Genomic DNA, 21,306 nt, shown 5'->3' with positions numbered 1-21,306 from the left:
TACTTATGGATGATTCATCTGTGAACAGCTGCAGGATCCAGGTCTTAGAGTTGATACTGTAAATACTTACATATGAGCTGTGTATTATGCACAGCAAGTAGTAGATCTGAGGTAATAATAAAGAAGTGTCTTATATAAAGGTGTGCCTAGGCTACTTACTGTGCATTGAATGTAAATGTTTTCTTTCTACAGATATTATGCACCCAGGGACAACGCCAGGCACCAGCACTCCAAGCACATGCTTGGGGTGGCAAGCCACGGGGGGGAGCTCTGCTGGTCGCCGCGAGGACGGCAGGCAGGTTGCCTTCGGCAGCATGCCTGTGAAGGGTCCGCTGGTCCTGCAGCTTTGGCAGACCTCCCGCAGGCAAGCTGCCGAAACTCTGGCACCAGGGACCCCCCGCAGGCAAGCCGCCAAAGGCAGCCTACCCGCTGTGCTTGGGGCGGCAAAATACCTAGAGCCACCCTGTAAGCACCAAAGTTATTTGAACCACTGTGGAAAGGGGACAAGTTTGGATAGGTTTGGGGTTAAGGTTCTGGACTACAATTCAGGGGGTCTGGATTCAGTTCACAGTTGTATCAAACTCCAAACCTCTATTGAGGTTGATGAGAATTTTGCAATTGAGTTGAATACAACAAGGATTTCACTCAGTGTGCGATCTTGGGCAAGGCACTTCTCTCTCTGTGCCTTAATTCCCAATCTTCTACTTATACAATGTATCGCTTTCAACCAGTCTTTGTTGTGTTGATTTAGAATATAAGATTTTCAGGGCAGAGACTGTCTTAATATGGGTTTGCATAGTGACTAGCATGATGAGCTCTCATTTTGGTTGGGGAATTTAGGTGCTTCTGTCTAAAAGTATTTGAAGGCCATCACTGAAAAGTTCAACACAGTTCAGATGTGCCTGTAATGCTGAATGCCCAACTGGTGAAGGAACAGGCAGTTCAGGAGACTGATAACACTGCTCTACAGCCAAAATGCTTCTGAAATAAATGTAGTCCAACTTTACTAATTCTGGGTCACTGAGAATGAAAATGATGCTTAAAATTGTTGATTGGCTCTAGTTTTCAAGATATGCTATTAGGTCAGTATATACGACCCTTGACTTGGGAATGGCGGAGGATAAGTGAATTATAAAGAGAAGAGATCTCAATTTAAACCAGAAATGACTAAAATACTTCTTTGACTGGATCTAGGAATAAATCTATGACTGGGTTTGAACAGGACCCACATTTTCTCCCATCCTCCTCTTCTGAACCACACCTCCTAACACAAGGTGAACTGAATGACCTTGTCAGGGATTTGGAACTACCCAAGAGTAAGGCAGAGCTGTTGGGCTCCAGACTAGAGAAGTGGAATCTCCTGGCAGGCTATCAGGGCAAACGGAGCCCATCAATGCTTGCAGACTATTGCTGAACAGTGACAAGAGATGCTCCATTTAATGAATACAAGAGACAAGCCAAGAAGCGCTGAGTAGACACTGAATAGGATTAAACTATGTACAGAATAGTTTTTTGCCTTTTGTTTCATAATACATTTTATTTATATAACCCTTTTGCTGATTTTTGAAGTGTTACATGAACAGGACCGGTGAAATATTATCATGTAAAGCAACCATAAACACATAAATTGTAAACCTAGATCTTTTCATGATTAAAACTCTACTATCTACACAATATACATAGACATAAAATGTAAAAACTTAAATATCTTAGAAACAGTAACCAATCAGTTGTTTTAATTGTCATATTTGAATTCAGCACATCAAAATACATAATAAATATCACATTTTATCTCTGAAGCAGACGACTTCTCAAAAATTGTAGACGAGTGTAATGGGATTTTCTTCTAGATCATCACTTTGAATTTTGTCCATGACAGTAGTGATAGAAAGGCACTGACAGTTATTCAGTTGCTTGTTGAAAATGACCTGGTGATCTCAGCTTAATTCTTAGTGGACAGGTGTCCACAGTATAGAAGCCACCCCTGGCACTCATTTTAGAAGTGTCTAGAAACTGTTAACTCTTTGGGGCAGGACTAACTTGTTATGTATAAACATACAGTATAAACATACAGTACCTAACACAGAGGCACTAGGACCAAGAGGCGCTATCACAATACAAAAATAGGTTAGGGAAGGAATGGACACAGACATTAAACTAGCTTCCTCCTGGTTGGGGTAGGTTAAAGATGAGACACGTTGCTGAGGCAGCTTATAGTGCCCCCGTCTATGTTTTTCTTCAGTCGATCATTGAGTCCTAAACATCACTTAAAAAATGAAATTCACCTAAAAATAAATAGGAATTGGTCTTTGGAAATGTAAGGCCTTATCCTGCAAACACTTGTGTATATGAGTAACTTGACTAGTGTGAATCATCCCATTCAAGGCATACTCGGGCAGCTAAAGTTGCAAGTGTACGTGCTTGAAGGATTGGCTTAGCTGGGAACCAGAGTATGGATAACACTATAGAGCTTTTCACTGTATTGAAACAATGGCATTAAATAGCCTAGAAAATTACCTCTCTCAGAAAACAGTATTGCAACAAAATGCCAACTGCACAGGAGCAAGAGCTCACATCTTTCTGCTACTGAACTATGTTAATTTAAAAGCCAGGATTCTCTTGAAAAAAAATTCACCCTCACATTATCAGAAAGTTTCCCAAGATTGTACCCATTTCTGCATTTGCAAAATATATTTAACTTAGACCCTCTTTTTTTTCCTGACATAATTGCTTACAAGAGGAAAGCTGAAACACAATCTCAAGTGTAGTAAAGGTAATTGCTGCACTTACTGCTCATGTCATGTTGATGTATTACTATGTATCAAAGGTCACAGTTCTGTACTCATATATTATCAAATTTGAAAGAGCAATATTCGGTTCTGACCAACCTTTAAACTGCTCACAATGTGTGTGAAAATGGATGGAAGGCTGCCTTGGGTTTAGAAAAAAAAAATAAACCCCATGTTTTGAAGCTGAGAGGTCAATGAGCCAGACTGACAGGGTTAGATGGCAGTACTATGAATCTAATACTCTCTTAGATTATCAATGAGTTGCAGTGCAATGATCACAACCTAAAACGGCTACGCTAATGAAAATGAAACAGTCTACAAAAATTAGGTGTTACAGGCCTGTGACACAGGGCAGAACCTTGTGGACAATAATGCAGAAATAAGGACATAAATCACCATTTAGAGACAATAAAACTGATAATACCTACCCTGAAATGTTTACATGTCTATTGAAAGGAATATCCCAGGACAAAAGCCTGCAGCTTCACAGTGCTGTACTTTCTTGGGAAGTTCCGCTAAATAATCAAGGCAGGTGAGGTTCTTGAATCAAGGCAGGTGAGGTTCTTCATCGCGCACACAAAATTGAGTAGTTTTTTTCCCATTCTTACCTAAGAGGGTAGGGGGCTGTTCATGCCATGATCCAACAATTTTCACAATTGTTTGCTGTACAGATAAATTGGTCTTATTAGAATCTACTCAACCCTGAATAATTTCTGTATTCTACCTATACCTCCAATGCAATGGCAGTGGTGTGGGATGGGGAAGTCAAGGGGAAATCCCCATAACTCTGTCAATAGCACATATAGTCATTTTAAGACATGAGATCTAATTGTATTTGATCACACACAATTAGAGGAGAATGGATTATTAATAAAGAACCACATCACCCCAGAAAGAGACCATAGATAATGTGAAACCATTGAAAGGGGAACTAAATATATATGCCTATGAAAAATGTGGGCAAATCCCTTATTTTGTAGCACAGATAACTATTCAGCATGTACAGTGCATCAGTTTTGTTTCAACTATAACCATAATTCAGATCAGATAAAACTTTCAATGGCCTTTCCAGAATCTTTGTTCTTACAGTAAGATGACAGAAAAAGGAGAACACACATTTACACAGTGGACTAAATAATTCTACCAAGCTATGCATAGGGGGATAGAAAACCCTGTGGCTGGCCCAGGCCAGGTGACTCGGGCTCATGGGGCTCAGACATAGGGGCTGTTTCATTGTTGTATAGACTTCTGAGCTCAGGGGTCCCAGAGCTTGGGCTTCCGCCGACCCTAGAAGTCTACATAGCAATGAAACAGCCCCACAGCCCGAGCCCCACCAGCTCACGTCTGCTGGCAGAAGCATGTAGGCTGATGAGATAGCAAGTGTCAAAAATTGGGTCAGGAGGTGGGGGTAATAGGTGCCTATGTGAGAAAAAGACCCAAAAATCAGGACTCTCTCTATAAAATCGGAACATATGGTCACCCTATGAGCATGGGCCAGCCACGGTTTTTTCTTTGCTGTGTAGAGATAACCTAAGGAGGGACTGCTCTGGGCTACCTGGGCCTGAAGGTACCCTGAGCTTTGTTGGGGCCTGATAGAGGATAGGTGTTCCCTATAGAAAGCCAGAGAGGAACAGGTAATAGGGAGAGCCAGCTAGCTAGGCTGAACTGGCTGGTCAGGGGAGATGAAAGTGATACATCATACTGAAAGCAGGCTAGAAGATGTGGACAGAGAAAGTATTGAGGACAACTCAATGCAAACAAGGAAAAAGAAAAGGGTAGATTCTGTAGAACCAGCAGAAGGAACAGCAAGTGGGAAGGAAGGAAGGAAGGAATGGGACATGCAGAAAGTGATACAGTAAAATCCCTCGCTAAGGACATAAAGCTAGAGGATGTCAACTCCTGAGGATTGCAGAGTGGGAAAAAAAAAAAAGCATTGGAGATATAATAAAAGCTAGGAAACTACCTGGTGGAGACTTGTCGGCAGAGTTCAAAACCAAAGAACAAGCAGGGAAGCTCCTTAAAAGAAAGGTGCTAGGAAAGCTGAAAATAAGCTGTCAGTTCTCTATGTTCCCAACTGAAATGAGAAGGGTAGTATATGGTGTGCCACCTGAAATCTCAAAAGAGGAAATAATGCCAGGAGTTGGTGAAGATGAGGGGATATATGCTAAGAGGCTAATCAGCAGAAGCGGAGGTGATAGCAAGTCCCCCACAGTTATGCTGGTCACATTTAAGACAAGGATGGATCTAGATTCTCCAAATTATCTGATACCTTAAAGTTACTCAGATGTATATACCTCCTCCACTGGAATGCTCTAGGTGTCAAAAGTTTGGTCAAACAGGAAATAATTGCAAAGGGAAATTAAGGTGCAGCAAGTGTGGAGGAAACTATTCATACGATGGATTGTGAGGAAGGGTCAGAATAAAAATGTTGTAGCTGTGGAGGAAGACACAGCTCAGCATATAGAGGATGTACTGAGGCAAAGCAAGCTAGAAAAATTCAAAAAACTAAAGTTAATAACTTCTCAGACGCAGAAGCTGCTAGGAAACACCTTACAGGAAAGAAAAGGAGGAAAAAAGAAAACGCAAGATGAGGACAGGGATTATAAAGCAACAAATTACTGGGAAGAAGGCAATGAAGGACATCAGGGTAAAAGCAGATGACATGCTACTTATAGAAAGAGAGACGTTGCATTTATGACTGAAGTCATAAATTGTACTTAGACAGGAAAGAAAACAGAAAATGAGAATTATAGGTAAAGCTGCTGAAAAGAACCTACAGGGGAGCAACCTATCAGCAGAATAGTTTCCTAAGGAAAGGAAGTATTCAAAGTTAAAAGAATGGGTTTGACTATTTTTTAGCTGGAATGCACATAGCATTATAGCACATGGGCAGAAATTAAAGACCCATATTATTGATATGACAACAAAGCTTGGTATAATATGCATACCAGAGACTTGGCTAATACAAAAAAAACTATGGATATAGTATCGATAGATATGATAGAGAAATAGGACAGTGCATGGGCATCTGTACCCTAGTTAGGGAGAACCAGAACTACCTTGAAATAGATGTTAAAAAGCTAAATCTCAAGTATAATGCTGTTGATACACTGACACAAAACAACTCTGCATCTCTTAGACCACATAATGCTTCTAACCCATGCAGAAAACTAGAGGCTACAGAACTGAAAGAATTAATTGCAGATGTCACACTCCCATACATTATCTGCAGTGATCTGAACAGACACAAAAGATTGTGGGGAAACAGAACAAATGATAAGAATGGAAAATGTCTAGAGAATATATTTTTTTGAAGATAATGTAGTAATATTAAATGATGGAACACCTACTAGGTCCAATGCAGTGGATGGAAACCTCTTGCCCAGACCTGAGAATAGCTTCTAGTAACATAGCAAGCAAATGCTGCTGGGTAATTTACAAAGAGGAGGGAATGAGTATGTTAATTACATATCCAGGAAAAGGAAATACTGAAGACAAGAATACCACCCTCCCACCGGGAACCTAAAAAAAGGAAACTGGAAACTCTTTAGACACAAAAGTGAAGAATATGTGGGCAAGCAGTATGTAAGTGAGCATATTGAGGAATTCTGTAGTAATATTACCAAGGGAATTATAAAGAGACAGCCTGGCTATTCCTAGGATACCAACTTTAATTAAAGATAAGAAAGGTGTACCGTAGTGGAACAAGGAATGTGACAAGGTAGTTAAGGGAAAGAACAAGGCTTATGAGAAAGCAAAAAACTACACTATATGGTGAGGAGTTAATTACATATAAAAATGTAAGGTAGTTGCACAGCTGGCTATAAGAAGAACGAAAAGAAAAGCTGGAGGCAATACTGTGGAAAAATAAATAAAAATACCAATACATCAGAGGTATACAAGCAACTCTGGAAAATGAATGGAATAAAGCGTGAAAGCAACACAATACCAAGCTTTGCGGTGAAAGGCCATGGAGAAAATAAGCTCCAGCAAAGAAAAAGTGGAAATTCTGACCACTGTGCTTCAAAAAGTCAGTAATGACAAGGATCGAAGGATAGAAATTAGGGAAAGGAAAAGAACATCACTTAATGATAATTCTGAGATGAAGAGCTGGGAGGCCGATGTTGGATCTTATTTTAAATGAAAATTTCAGTGTGAAGGAACCTCAAAAAGTGAAAATAAGGAGGAAAAGCACTGCCCCAAGCAAGGACGAAATAAGCTTTGAAATGCTTGAACACATAGGTGTCGAAAGTCTGAGGGTAATACTAAAATTATACAACAGCATATGGAGAAAAGGGGAAATACCTGAAACATCATCATTGTTTCAATGAGGAAACCAGGCAAAATGCACTGCAGGTCTTTAGACATACAGGCCAACTGCCCGCACAGCGTGTTTTGGTAAAATGGAGGAAAAACTGGTGACAGAGATTAGTAGCCTACTTAGAAGGAAAAAGGTTCATAGATGGAAGTGGGTTCAGAAGAGGTAGGAGTGCAACTGACCACATTGCAAAGACACACAGAAGAAAAAAAGGATTACATGATAGTGACCTTCCTGGACATAGGAAAAAAACCTACGTGTTACAGAGAAAGGGATTATTATATAAACTGAAAACCATGGGCATTGTAGGAAGAACGTACATATGGATCAGGGATTTCCTAAGCAAAAGAACTATGCAAGTCCAAGAAGGGAAAGCCTTTTTCCAATGTATATCCCATTACAAATGGAACTCCATATGGGAGTGTCATTAGCCCATTCTGTTTAACATCATGATAATGATCTTCCAAAGGGGATGAGTGCAGGAATAGGCACCACATTATTTGCTGATGACTGTGCCATACGGACCAAAAGCTGAAACCTTGAAAATGCCACCAAATGAGTCAAAGATGTCCTTCAGGGGAATACAGAAAGAGAAAGCAGAAGTGCGGCTTCAAGTTCTCCATTGATAAAGCTACGTAGTGATCTTCACAACTCGGAAGATTCAAAAAGACATACAATTATATCTATATGACTAGCAGATAAGCAGGGGCGGCTCTAGGTATTTTGCAGCCCCAAGCACGGCAGGCAGGCTGCCTTCAGCAGCTTGCCTGTGGGAGGTCCCCGGTCCCGCGGATTCGGTGGCAGCCTGCGGGGGAGGTCTGCCAAAGCCGTGGGACCAGCGGACCCTCCACAGGCATGCTGCCAAAGGCAACCCGCCTGCTGCCTTTGCAGTGACTGGCAGACCCCTCTCCGTGGCTTGCCACCCCCAGGCACACGCTTGACCTGCTGGTGCCTGGAGCCACACCTGCAGATAAGGATAGTGAAAAAGTACAAATTCCTAGCTATAATATCTGATAACAAGCCCATTTGGATGGAGCTTATTGCAAATATTATAGGTAAGTGCAAAGGAAGAATCATCTTACTTAAAAGTACATCTGAAATCTCCTGGAGAGCAGATAAAAACAAAATCCAGTGATAAGGCTATACAGAGTGCTAATCACAACTATTAGTGAGTATGGCTGCCAGGCCTATAGGTCAGCATCAAAAACCAATCTGAGAAATCTAGACTCCATCCAAATTTAGGCCTTGTGTATAGCAAATAGTGTCTTCATTACTGTGCCTGTGCATGTAATGCCTATCATGTTTAGAATGAAGCTCCTAGACTTACCTTTTATGCCGAAGTACTAGGTAGTAGTAATAACACACTGAGCTAATATATACTGATTGCTGAGAATTAAGTAGAAGCAGGTAGGACAAAAACTCAAAAATCCTCCAGGTAAGTGGGGTAAATAAGTGGATAAAAGGTGCTCAATGAAAAGAAAAGCTTGAAAGAGGCCACAATCAATAGCTATGGGAAACCATCCCCCTCCCCTTAGATAGACATGGAATTATATAATAAAATAAACAAAAGGAGAAAAATGATAACGATACATGATATAGCAAATCAATACATCTGTGTCAGATGAATACTGTAAGTGTACATATGGTACTGTATGTAATGATGGTTCCAAACAGGAAGGAACAGGGAGAGGGGGAACAGCTTTGTGTGCGCCTGCATTCAGACTCAAGAAAGCTATAACCTAACAGGGATATTGATGGCACTAATCTGGGCCTTAGATGTAGAGTCAGACAGGACAGCCATGGCAGCCGATTCCTTATCAGGGCTGCAGGCACTATACAATGGCAAGTCTGACAGCAGAAACAGTATACTTAATGAAATATTAATGCTAACAACTGAATTGACACAACTGGGTAAGACCATAGTAAAAGCATGGCTCCTGGTGCACATAGGGACAAGTGGTAACAAATTGGCCGATAGGCAAAAAATCCTATTAAGCATGAATGAATTGATCTAGAGATCCCCTTAAGTAAATGGGAATTTAAACACTTCATCAAAAATGAGCCAAGGAAGGAGTGGCAAGAACTGTGGGCACATGAAATGAAGGGGAAAAAATTCCATGAAGTATGCTCAATAGTTGAAAATGTTAATGTTATCCAAAGCCCTGAGAGGAAGAGTGAAGTGTTTTAATTCAGAATTTTAACAGGGCACTGTGGATTAAAGTAGTAATCTATTTCTAATCAACAAGCATAAGGATGGACTATAAGAAACATGTAATGTCCAGGGAACAATAGATCATCTCTTATGGAATTGTTGAGACTGGATCAGTGAAAGGAGACATTCATACGGGGGAAAAAAAATAAATAAATAAAAACACTTGGAAACCTTAAAAGTAACATTTTTTTCTTTGTAACACCTATACAAAATACAAGGAAAATGGCTAGTCTGCAATTCTTTAAGAATACTGAGAAATTACAAAATCCAGTGAATGGCGGTCATAGACTCAGGAAGTGAGTCTGCTGCACCACCCCCAAGAAGGGCCAGGGAGAGGAAGCTTGGGAAACTGCAGAGAGTGAGAAAGACTCCTGGATGGATAAAACAGCAGGAGAGTTCGGAAAGCAGAGCCAGAAGGCTGAGCTCCAGCCTGGGAGAGACAACTGAGTTCTGTTTTGACTGTTTCTAACCTGAGTGGAATGGGTGAAAGGCACATCAAAGGGACCAGGGAGAAGAACTGCTCAAGCCCCAGGAGAGCTATGGGTTCCATTAGTCAAGAGGGAAGGGTTTGGGTCTAGTGGGCCACTGGAGACTGTGAGCAAGATTAAATAAGTAGATCCCACCCAGGAGATGTAATTTTATTTGAAATACTGTGGGCTCTGTAGTTCCTAAGAAGCCTAGATCAGGAGGAAACAAAGGCAAGGTGCTTCTCTGGCCATATGGAGGCAGCTGACCCTATTACATAGAACAACTGAGCTTTACTGAAATATACCAGATCTCAACAGGTAAGAAAAGCTTAACATTTTTGCATATTTCAATCTACAGAAACTAAGAGACAGAGGTATTTCATGGTAAGGCACATCTACTTTGATGATACATTCAGAGCATGTGCTGGCAGATCCCTTTGCAACTGACTTTATTGGGGCTCCATTTGAGCACAGACGTTCACTTGTATATGATCCACTCGTATATAAGGACTGAGCGCCATAGCGAATCTGAATTACTTTTCTGTCCTGTTGAAAAACCCCATCTGATTAAAGCTATTGTTTATATAACGTTCTTTGAATGCACAAAACTCATACTAATGCAATGTAAAGGCTATTACAGCAACATGACTGGGCCAAAATATACATATCTTGTATTTTCTATTCCTGTTTCTCTGGTTAGAGATATAGCTCAATAAATAAGTGTTTAAGTCCATACCATCATATATCCAGAATGTGTAATATAGTTGACTTAACATTGCACTAGGAACCTTAACATTTGCATTTCTTGACTTTTTATCCTAAACCAGGCAACTTCAACATTATAGAAAAAAATCAATTAAAATTTGATTGTCTTGTTTTATTAAAAAAGTTCATATGCACAATATTAATAATTAAATGGCTCTAATTAGGCTTTAAATGAATTCACAGCTCATTAATGTGAATGGGAAGAACAACTTTCCTCACGGAGCTGAATGGAGAGGGGCAGCATAGAAGTCCAGTCTTCATTCTTCCCATTTTATCTGAGAGTCTTCTACAAGTTTAGGTTAATGAAAGAGATGCACATCCATTTTCTTTGGAAATGAGACACAACCAAATTTCATTTTTAAGTTTAACTTTAAAATTTACAGAATGCAACAAAACCGTGGAGAAACCTCACAAGTTCTTAGGATCTCCAGTTTTTACAACCTCAATTTTCTCTTATCCTGACTATTTAGAGATAATTTTGCTGGGTATATTTCAGTCAGCCAGTTGCAATCACTCTTGTGAAAGCTGTTCCAGCAAGGCAGGGAGAATGCCTAATGATATCACAAAAGTGGAAGGCTTTGTTAGGCTGTGCTGGAAAAATATTAGTGACTTCTTACTGAGCATGCTCCCAAACATAGCATGGAAGCTTATAACCATCTAGCCAAATATTAGAAGTTTGCTTATTTCAAATACAGTGCTCACTGTGCCTTGAAAAGGAGAGAGAAACGCATATAATGGGAATTGTAGTTCACATAATGTACTACTATTGACCAAGAAGTGTATCAGCTTCTATTAATTCTCTTTGCAGTCCTGCAGAATCTCTTTGCTGTTTTGGTATGTTCCAGAGTAATCCTGAAACATGCTAGTCTTATACTGGTGGCAGGCCTTATGCTGAGTAAAAAACATGTTAGGATTAGAAATAGTATTTTATTTTTATTTTATTTTACAAATAAAGAGACTGATTGTAAAATGTTATTATATAACCCAGAGATGATTAAAGTACAATGAAGTGATTTAGGTTTTGCAGTGTCGCCAACTCAGGATTTTATCATGAGTCTTGAGCAACTTCATTTTTTAAACTGTCCTAATATTCTGAGGTCTATCTGACCTGACTGTGCACAAAAGTGTAAATTAGAATTTTCATGCCAAACCAGTGCACCTTCACACTTTATTCTCAAATGAGAATGAAATCAATCTTAACGCATTGGTTTTATCATCCTACCTGCTGTGGTTTTTGTGCAGCAAACAAAGTCACTAAACAGGTAATGGGATCAGTTTGACCCTCAATATTAATCAATAGGGAAAATGAAAGTACTATGCTACCATGATCTTTTGAAGTCTCTTGGACCCCAAACAAGTACAAAAATTTAAATAGAACATAATAGTCTTAGACTCAGGGCTTGTCTACATCAGAAAGTTGCAGCGCTGGTGAGGGAGTTACAGCGCTGCAACTTTGAAGGTGTACACATCTGCAGGGCATCACCAGCGCTGCAACTCCCTGTTTGCAGCGCTGGCCGTACTCCCGTTTTGTCTCGGGTGTAGAGGATCCAGCGCTGGTGATCCAGCGCTGGTAATCCAATGTAGACACTTACCAGCGCTTTTCTTGACCTCCGTGGAAGGAGGAAGCCTCTGGTAATCAAGCTGGTCTCCTTTCCCGGTTTGCTCTCTCGTTCCCGGAACCCCGAGCAAGCAGGTCTCCTTCCCTGCGGTTTGCAGGGTGGTTCGGGGAACGCGAGAGCAAACCGCGGCGAAGCTGGTCTCCTTTCCCGGTTTGCTCTCGCGTTCCCGGAACCCCCCTTGAAGCCGCCCAACAGCGCTGCAGTGTGGCCACATCTAACACCACTTGCAGCGCTGGTTGCTGTAAGTGTGGCCACTCTGCAGCGCTGGCCCTATACAGCTGTACTAATACAGCTGTAACAACCAGCGCTGCAAAATTTTAGATGTAGACATGGCCTCAGACTTTAAGGCCAGATGGGACCATCATGATCATCTAGTTTGATCTCCTGCACATTGCAAGCAACAGATCACCACCTATCCGATATTGAAATATGACAAAACCTCTGGCTGAGTTACTGGAGTCCTCAAATCATGATTTAAAGACTTCAAGTTACAGAGAATCCACCAATTACATTAGTTTAAAGCTGAAAGTGACCCATACCCCACTCTTCAGAGGAAGGTGAACCCCCACCCCCCTCAGGATCTCTGCCAATCTGACATGGGGGAAAATTCTTTCCTGACCCCAAATATGGTGATCAGTTAGACCTTAAGCATGTGGGCACATCAAGACCCCAAACATATACAAATATTTAAATAAAACATAATAGTCAAACCACTGTCTCTTCTAAGTGTTCTCCAGCTATAATGAGGACAACTAGTCAGTAGTGGTTTTGTCTGTATAGCTGTCACACTTTTAATATAGCAAAAATGTCACTCAAAAGATATTGATGTCAGTTAGATCTCAAATTAATTACTGTACGTATTCCAACATCAACTAGAAATGATTATGATAAAAACTATGTTTTTTGTTTTTTCAAAAATGTGCCAAAAGGATCTCAGGGGACTGTGAGACGTCTGATAACACTTGCCTCACGTATCATCACAATTGTTCAGCAAATTGAGTTTCTTCGAAGATAACACTGTCAAATTGAGTTTCTGGGATGCCTATACTTGCTATGAAGAGCTTCTGGGGAAGCCACAATTGTCAGATACGTTTTCTGGCAAGCCCACCCTTGACAGCTACTGTTGCTGGGGCAGAGTCATTGCATTGCACGTGTATACTGCATGTCTGAAAGCACACACAGTGTTTGGATTTTGTTGAATTACACACAGCATAATAAATACCTGAGTAATAAATCTCAGTGACCTGGATACCAAAATGGTGAAACCACTGGTGCAGGTAAGGAACACTGCAGCTGTGCCTCAGGCTTCCAGGGAAGCAGCATCTACTATGCTGGGTACTGAACCAGAGCTTAAGAAACCGGAAGATGTTACATCTGTTTCAGGGAATGAGACAGAAAAACACAACAATGTTTAAAGTAAACCCCAAAGTAAAACCTGTGTACATTCAGAACATGTCACCTGTCATTTGTTCACAGTAGAAGACCATTTACTGCCACTTTGCTGTTGCCATCTAGTTTCATTGTCTAAACCTCGGGGCAATTAGACCTCAACACTTGTATAGTGTATAGCATTTTTAAAATGTGTTTGATCATGGGGCCTCTCTCTTTCCCTTCTTAAATTGGGGTTTTCCCTCTTCATGACTTGGCCCTCTGGCCAGGTCACTGATATTGTCCTCTCCTTCTAGGGTAAAAGTCTTTCTGGACCAGCTGTCCAGTGGCATTTCCACTGCTCCTGTGCCTGCTAGGGGAACCCCCTGCCCCCCACACCGTGTTCCATTCCAGGGACCCGATAACAAGCAACCAAGATCTGTGCAGTCCTATCAACTACTTTGTTTCCATGTGCTTCTTCCTACCTTGCCCTCAGGTTTTCTTTCACCACAACTCTTCTGGGAGTGACCCTTCCTCCAGGGCTAGAACCACAGTGTTTATTCTCCCTCTTGGGTTTTCTCCTCCTCTTCTCTCTCTGCTCACACAGAGTTGCTGCAGACTCTCTCCCTGCAGTCCCCTTCCTCTGCAAACACTTCCCAGGCACTTTTGCTGACAGTATGAAGGAATTAATGGGGAAATTATTCAGTGATGCCATTGGGACGGGGTAAAGTACAGTTCTAAGATGACACAGGATATATCTACACTGCAATTAAACACATGCAGCTGACCCACGTCAGCAGACTCGGGCTCATGAGGCTCAGGCTGCATAACTGCAGTGTAGACGTTCGGGCTCAGCCTGGAGCCCAGGTTCTGTGACCCCATGCGGGGAGAGGGTCTCAGGAACCTGAGCTCCAGGCTGAGCCTGAATGTCTACACCACAACTTTACAGCCTTGCAGCCCAGGTCAGCTGCAGGTGTTTAATTGCAGCATAAATATACCCAAAGGGCCCCTCTTTTATCCCTGTAAGACACAAAGTAACTTGTAAAGAGGAGTTATTTTAACTTCCAATTTTCTTTCACGATTCTCATTTTACAGAGATCAGAAATAACTGCATGATGGCAGCAACTGAAATATTTTTTATGAAATAAAATATTTAAATTACAAAATAAAAGAGGTACAGAGTCAAAACACACTAAAGGAGAGGTAGTTGTGTTTTTTGTACACCTGAAACTTACACCGGAACACCACAGCAATTAGGACTGTGGACTAATTACTTTTTGGTATTGAAATTTTTCTTAAAGTTTTCAAACAGCCAAAAGCCATTTTTTTCCAAGCTAAATATCAAAGATGTTTGAGCTTGTTTTTTCAATGAAAACCCAAAAGCTTTCATTAAAAATTGACATTTCCCTTGCAAATATCAGTTTAAATGAAAAAGCCATTTTTCTTAAAAAAAATTTTAATGAAAAATCTCAACCAACTCTACTTTTTATAACTATACCTCCAACCTTCAGTTCCATGGATAGGCTGTGCATGCAGCCCTAACAATTACTATTTTAAGTAGTTCTAAGACACCAGGTAAGTGCTCCATGAGAACAGGCACCTGCAAGAGGAATTAGGTACTTTGCATGCAAGGACCTAAATTTATGTCATTTTAACTTCTGAAACACTATCAACATTCACCTGTTGGCCACTCCACTCATGAGGGTTATAACCAAAGCGCAAACAAAACCTTACCTGTAACAGTGCTAAAGGAAGCTAGAGAAAATGTATGTCTCAACTTGGTTAATTAATTTGTTATACCTTGAGCTTCCTTTCTGAAAAGTAAACTTTATATTATATATTTATTTCAGTGGCTTGTGTATAAAGTAAAGCAGCAGATATAGGTATGCACTTGTGCCAAGATAACACACTTGTGTTTTTAGATCACTTTCAGCCAAATAGTTCCCATAACACTTTACAAAAAATTAATTGATATTTTAGGATGGGAAATTTAGCATGTTGAACATATTACTAGTAAGATGTATGTGTATCCATTCCCTTTAGCACTTTGCTTGTATACTGTATCCCTTTTCTCCACGCTCTGGTCTGAGGCAGTACATTCTTAAGACAGAGACAGTTTCTCTTATTTGGGAGCACATTTTGGATGCCAGCATAGACTAAATCAATATCTGCATATTGTGTACATGTGCTAGTGAAATGACGTGAAGCCAGTCATATGACAAACATGTAGTATGTTGACTAACTCATCTGCACTCTGCCCACTGGGCCTACTTCTAACAATCCACAAGCATCTTAAGGCAGCTGCAACTAACATGTTCCACAAAAATATTTCCCCGAAATATGGAGCTTCCCCTCAACAAAACCCCTGGTCGATGACAGGTTCAAGTTTGGTATCTTTTTACCAGGATCATCAAAAAATAGCATATAATTGAAGACGGAAAATTACCAGCTTTCAAATGAAACTACTTCTGTCTCTCTCACTTGTCAATATATGAAAGCTAAAATCATATTTAGCAGAAAAGTACACTGTTTTTTGGGATAATTTAATTTATCCTCCTGAGGTGTACAATTGATTAAAGAGAAACTGGTTTTGCAGACAGAAAGACATAAAAAAATGTTGTTTGCAGCACTGTTGTGTTGACCCCAAGATATGAGAAAGACAAGGTAGGTGAGAATATCTTTTATTGGACCAACTTCTGTTGGTGGACAGGACAAGCTTTCAAGGTTCACAGAGCTCTTTCTCAGGTCTGCAGAAGGTAGCAAAGTGTCCAGAATAAATATAAGGTGGGACAGATTGTTAAGCATAAGAGATTCTCACATGATGCAGGAGACCACTTAAAATGGAGTAGAAAAATGCACCACGAAACTAACAATATACATCAATGATATTTTAATCCTCTGGACAGATGACCTGAACTCCCTCAGACTTCCACCACAAGGACAACCACTACCACCACCCTCCAATGAACTCTCTGGAATACTCCAACTCTAGCATCAACTTTCTGGACACCACAATAAAAGCTTGAGCAATGGAACACTACACACAACTATATACAAGAAACCCATGGATCACCATACATCCAGTGACCACCCCAGATACATCAAGATATTTTATGTACAGACAGGTACTCAATTTGCTCAAAAGAGGAAGTCTAGGGTACACACCTAAACTCACTAAAAATCACCTCCACCGAACAAGGACTCGCCCACCAGAGAAGTAGATCATATCATGGAATGGCCACCAAATACCCTGTGAGAACCTGCTTCAATACAGAAAAAGCCCCACTGACTGCACACCCCTAGCTGTCACCTACCACCCCAAAACAGAACCCATACAGGGTATCAAATAATTACAATCCATACTTGATAGGGACCACTTCCTGAAAGAAAATTTTCCCAAAACCTCTTGTAGCCTTCAAACAACTGCCTACCAACCTGCCAAGCTCATCATCAAAAGCAAGCTTCCCACAGACCAGGACATACCAACTCAAAGTGGAACCAAACCCTACCAGCACAAACAGTCACAACACCTGCAAGCCTGGACACACAAACTGCTACGAGGATTAATTACTCCCCCTGCAAAACACAACTTTCAGGATCCATGGGTCCTACACATGCCTATCACAACATGTGGTGTACCTCATTCAGTGCATCAAATGCCCCAACAACTACTATGTGGATGAAACTACACCATCACTAAGCTCTCAAATGAACTCTTAGAAAAAATGATAAAAAAGACAAAAACAATCGCAATACCTGTCAGCGAACACTTTTCACAAAGCAATCATTCCATGTCTGACCTCTCAGTCCTCATCCTCAAAGGAAATCTGCACATCTCCAAGAGAGCCTGGAAATTTAAATTAGTAACTCTACTAAAAAACATGGACCTAACAGAGACACTGGCTGTATGGCTCATTATAACAATTTGTAACACGCTCTACTGCCTGCTAACACTTAATTGCCCACTTCATTCTAAGTTGTCTCCTATAGCATGCATGGAACCCCTTATGCCTAACAATATGTCCCAACTTCTATTTAATTTGGACACATTGATTACCTTCCCCAGACCTGAAGAAGAGCTCGAAAGCTTGTCCCTTCTACAAACAGAAGTTGGCTCAATAAAAGATATTACCTCATGAAAATATTAATATTTTAACAATACTTGAAAATATTTTTTTCTGTGCAACGAGGCATATGCAGAGTACATGATGGTGCGGAAGAGGTTTGACTGACAATTATTTGGGATAGCCTGCATTACTCTGTGTCAGACACAAATGGTTTATTCAGGCCATCCCAAACATGTCAGTAAGACTTCTAATATAAGAGAATACATAATAGTCATACATTCTGCGTACACAAACCAATGAAATATCACCACCTCCGAGGTGAAATGGGACATTAGCTTAACAGTGTAAAGCAACTAATTAAAACTCCAAGGATAATTTTAGGCAGGTAGAATATAACTAGCCAATATGGAAATTGGTTAGGCTGATGTGGATCAAAGTACTTTCTGCAAGTAGTACATAGAATTTTTAAAGACCACCAACTACCAGGATCTCTCTTTTACATGCCACTCTTAGGAGGACAGCTCCAGCAATACAATCACTCAACTGTGCTACAAGGTTTTTGTTTTTTGTTTTTAAAACATAATGGCAGCTCTGCAGTAATCTGCTAAGTGGAAACAACTAAGGCCTTGTCTACAGTACCAGGATAAGTTGACTTAAGTTATGCTACTCCAGATACTTGAATAACGTAGCTGGAGTTGGCATAGCTTAGGTCGACTTACTGTGGTGTCTACACCATGCTGCATTGACAGGAGACACTGTCCTGTCGACTTACTTTATTCTTCTTGGGGAGCTGGAGTACTGGAGTCGACTGGAGAGCGCTCTGTGGTCGATTTAGTAGGTCTTCGCTAGACCCTCTAAATCGATTGCAGCAGCATCGATCCCTGGTCAGGGTAGACATGGCCTTCATAATGGAAAATGGAATTGTAAACTAGGCACATTTAGAAAACAGTGGAATGTACTAACATAATTCTACAAAAAGTTTCTAGGTTAATTACCAGCCCAGTTCAATTCTACCAACAAATTCACATAAGTACTAAAATACATGCTCTTTATAAAGCAAGTTGACATATTCCTTCAAGAGTCTCTGTTATAGTTGCTATATAGCACACAGTTTTCCCATGATTTCTGGAAGATACAAAGCAAATACTGCTGCTAGATAGTCTTTATTTTCCTTTAACAAAAAACACAAAGGCACAAAATTCACTTATATAATGTCACTATTATACAGGTATAAATAATGCTCAGTATTCAAGTACAATCAAGTGCAGAGACTTCCTATACCTTATGTAAACACAAACTAATTTTGTATATCATGTGCCTTCGGCCCATCTGCCAAAGGAGTTACCGTACAGCTTAGTGCTGTTTAACTGCATTCTGTCAAAAAAAGTTAAGACAATGACTAAGCTGTTACAGTTATAATGACACTTTCATACTGCTTAAGCTGAATGCCTAAAGACATTTTAGCCTGTAAACATCTAGATATTTAAAAGTCACTCAATCCATTTTAATGGGTAAACATTAAAAAAGAATACTAAAAGTTCACAAAACCAAAACTCCACTAGACAAGTAGTTGCCAATTACTGTAGCTTATGTTCAATAACCTAAAACTCAGTATGCATTTGGTTAGTATGCACATAGAAAATAAACCTGTAGGTAAATTTTAGTTTTCAAATATACAAAACTAAGCTAAAGCGACCTGTGATTGTGTTAGACTTCAACCAGCTGTACATTCTGCAGGGCATTAGCTCACTGAAAGAATACATGCTTTATCGTCAATATCCAGTAGTGCACATAGCTTCGACGTACTGTGGTAGTGAGGCAGTCTGAGCTCAAGAGAGATTTTAATTTGCACCGTTTTCAAAAAGCCCACCTGAAGAGTAACAACTGGCATGAACAAAGCTAAAAGAACTAGCTACAGAAGGCACTTGAAGTACTTATTCTGCTTCTGGGACAGACTCATCACTTTGTTCAGTTGGAACAGCAGAATCTATTTTCGTAACTGAAGGTTCACTTTCATTTGTTGTTTCTTCTTTCACAACCTCTTCAGATAACTCAACTCCTTGCTGCTCAGTACACGATGCCTTACCATCAATCTGGTCAGCCTCAATAATACATGTAACTTGTTCTATGAGTTCTGAGAAAAAAAATAAAATGATTAAATCAATCACTTGATCACTTCCAGAAATACTGAATACACAGTTGACATTTGTAAGGAAGTGTGGGACTTAGACTTGAACATTTTCTAATCATAGGTTTAGAGTACTGTCATTGTATAGAAGTTCTTTATAAATACCAGGACCAACTTGCAATGGGTTGATATTTCTCTAATGGTAAAGCCAAAAGTAAGAATTTGCAGAGTTTTGTGCGGGGGGGGGGGGGGGGGGAGAAAAGTAGACAATGAGAGGAAGAGATATTGAAAATTCATAGCTATCAAAGTAGGCATTTATATATTCTAGCACATTTGATACAAGATTACACGCAAGAACGTTATTATAATTGCAAATTTAAGTACTCAGAAGTTAAGTATCAGAATTAAGGTTTTCCATGCAACCTTAATTCAGTACCCTTGTGCATATGCATTATGATATAGTCTTTAATTACATGTTCACATACCATTTTTTCCACAGGACCCCTGCCTCATTCCATGGACAGGATAGCCCTACTCTGGAACTGAATCAGAGCTGGGCAATGAAGGAGGCTGTTTGTAGGACCCCTTGCAGCTTCTGCAAGAGATGATCTGATTTTTCTGTGTTCCCACATCATTTTTTCCACAGGATCCCTGCTTCATCTCTTGCAGAAGCTAGAAGGGTGTAATATTTATAGTACTGGAGACAGAGGTGGATTAGGCCTGCCTATAACTATAGGCCCAACCCCTCAACTATGGGGGAGGAACCAATGAGCCCAGACTACAGTTGATTTCTGGGGATAACAAATGAAAAAACAGTCATGGGAGTGAGGCCAGAGGTAAAGAATAAGAGATTCAGAGGGGGACACAAAGCGGAGAACCCCAGACAGCACCCACTACTTCTCTAAGGAGTTTAGGGAGTCAGTGGACACTGCGCCCAGAGGAACTCTGCCCAAAGATGTGAGTGGAAAAGGGACTGAAAATAGGTCCCACAGTCACAGAACACCCCTCTGTCTAGCTTCCTCCTCCTAGAATGATGGATGGCCATCTTGGGCAGCCAGGAAAAGGTTGATGAGGAGGTCCTGCAACTTTGTTGGGCCATGGATGCGGTGTGCATAGATCAAGAGGTGCTGGAAAAAATGTGGCCAGAACCAGCTCCTTCAGAGCCTCTTGCTGAGGAAGAGGGGCTGCAACCCAATGTACCCCACAGAGATGTGCACCAGGGTCTCCTCCTCGTTGCAGAAGGGGCAGGCATCATGGGATTTCGTGAACTGCACCAGGTACATGCCTGTGATCACAGCTCTGCAGAGGAGCCACCAACTGATAACCCTGCCAGCCTGTGGGACCAGACTGAAATATAGGCTGGCCCACCAGGGTTCCTCGCCCTCCTCTGGTGGCAGCAGGTCTTGCCACTTGGTATCACGGCAGGCGTCATAACATTTTTTCCCAGATCTGGACCTTAGCGTCCAAAATATGGGTGTTAGCATGAAAACCTCCAAGCTTAGGTACCAGCTTGGACCTGGTATCGTTGCCACCAGCTAAGAATTATACAGTGCCTAGCTCACTGTGGTCTCCC

At 40.8% G+C, this 21,306-nt stretch overlaps 1 protein-coding gene and 1 long non-coding RNA gene across 4 annotated transcripts in view; both read right to left on the bottom strand.

The window, feature by feature from the left end:
• Window positions 1-1,761: 1,761 nt before the first annotated feature.
• Window positions 1,762-17,313, bottom strand: LOC115659513. The gene is made up of 3 exons (XR_004002570.1): window positions 14,024-17,313; window positions 13,393-13,544; window positions 1,762-3,452 (listed from the first exon to the last, which is right to left on the bottom strand). It is a non-coding gene; the product is annotated as an uncharacterized LOC115659513 (long non-coding RNA).
• Window positions 17,314-18,749: 1,436 nt separating this feature from the next.
• The window catches only part of LNPK (lunapark, ER junction formation factor), an 83,104-nt gene continuing 80,547 nt past the window's right edge, over window positions 18,750-21,306 (bottom strand). For all 3 annotated transcript variants that reach the window (XM_030579750.1, XM_030579752.1, XM_030579751.1), the window contains one exon: window positions 18,750-19,739. In XM_030579750.1, the coding sequence (XP_030435610.1) occupies window positions 19,540-19,739 (200 nt within the window). In that variant the 3' untranslated portion in view covers window positions 18,750-19,539. The remainder of the gene's footprint in view (window positions 19,740-21,306) is intronic.

This window comes from Gopherus evgoodei, chromosome 11 (assembly GCF_007399415.2).
Source record: "Gopherus evgoodei ecotype Sinaloan lineage chromosome 11, rGopEvg1_v1.p, whole genome shotgun sequence".
NCBI classification, from domain to species: Eukaryota; Metazoa; Chordata; order Testudines; family Testudinidae; genus Gopherus; species Gopherus evgoodei.
This window is presented reverse-complemented; position numbering and strand designations above follow the sequence as displayed.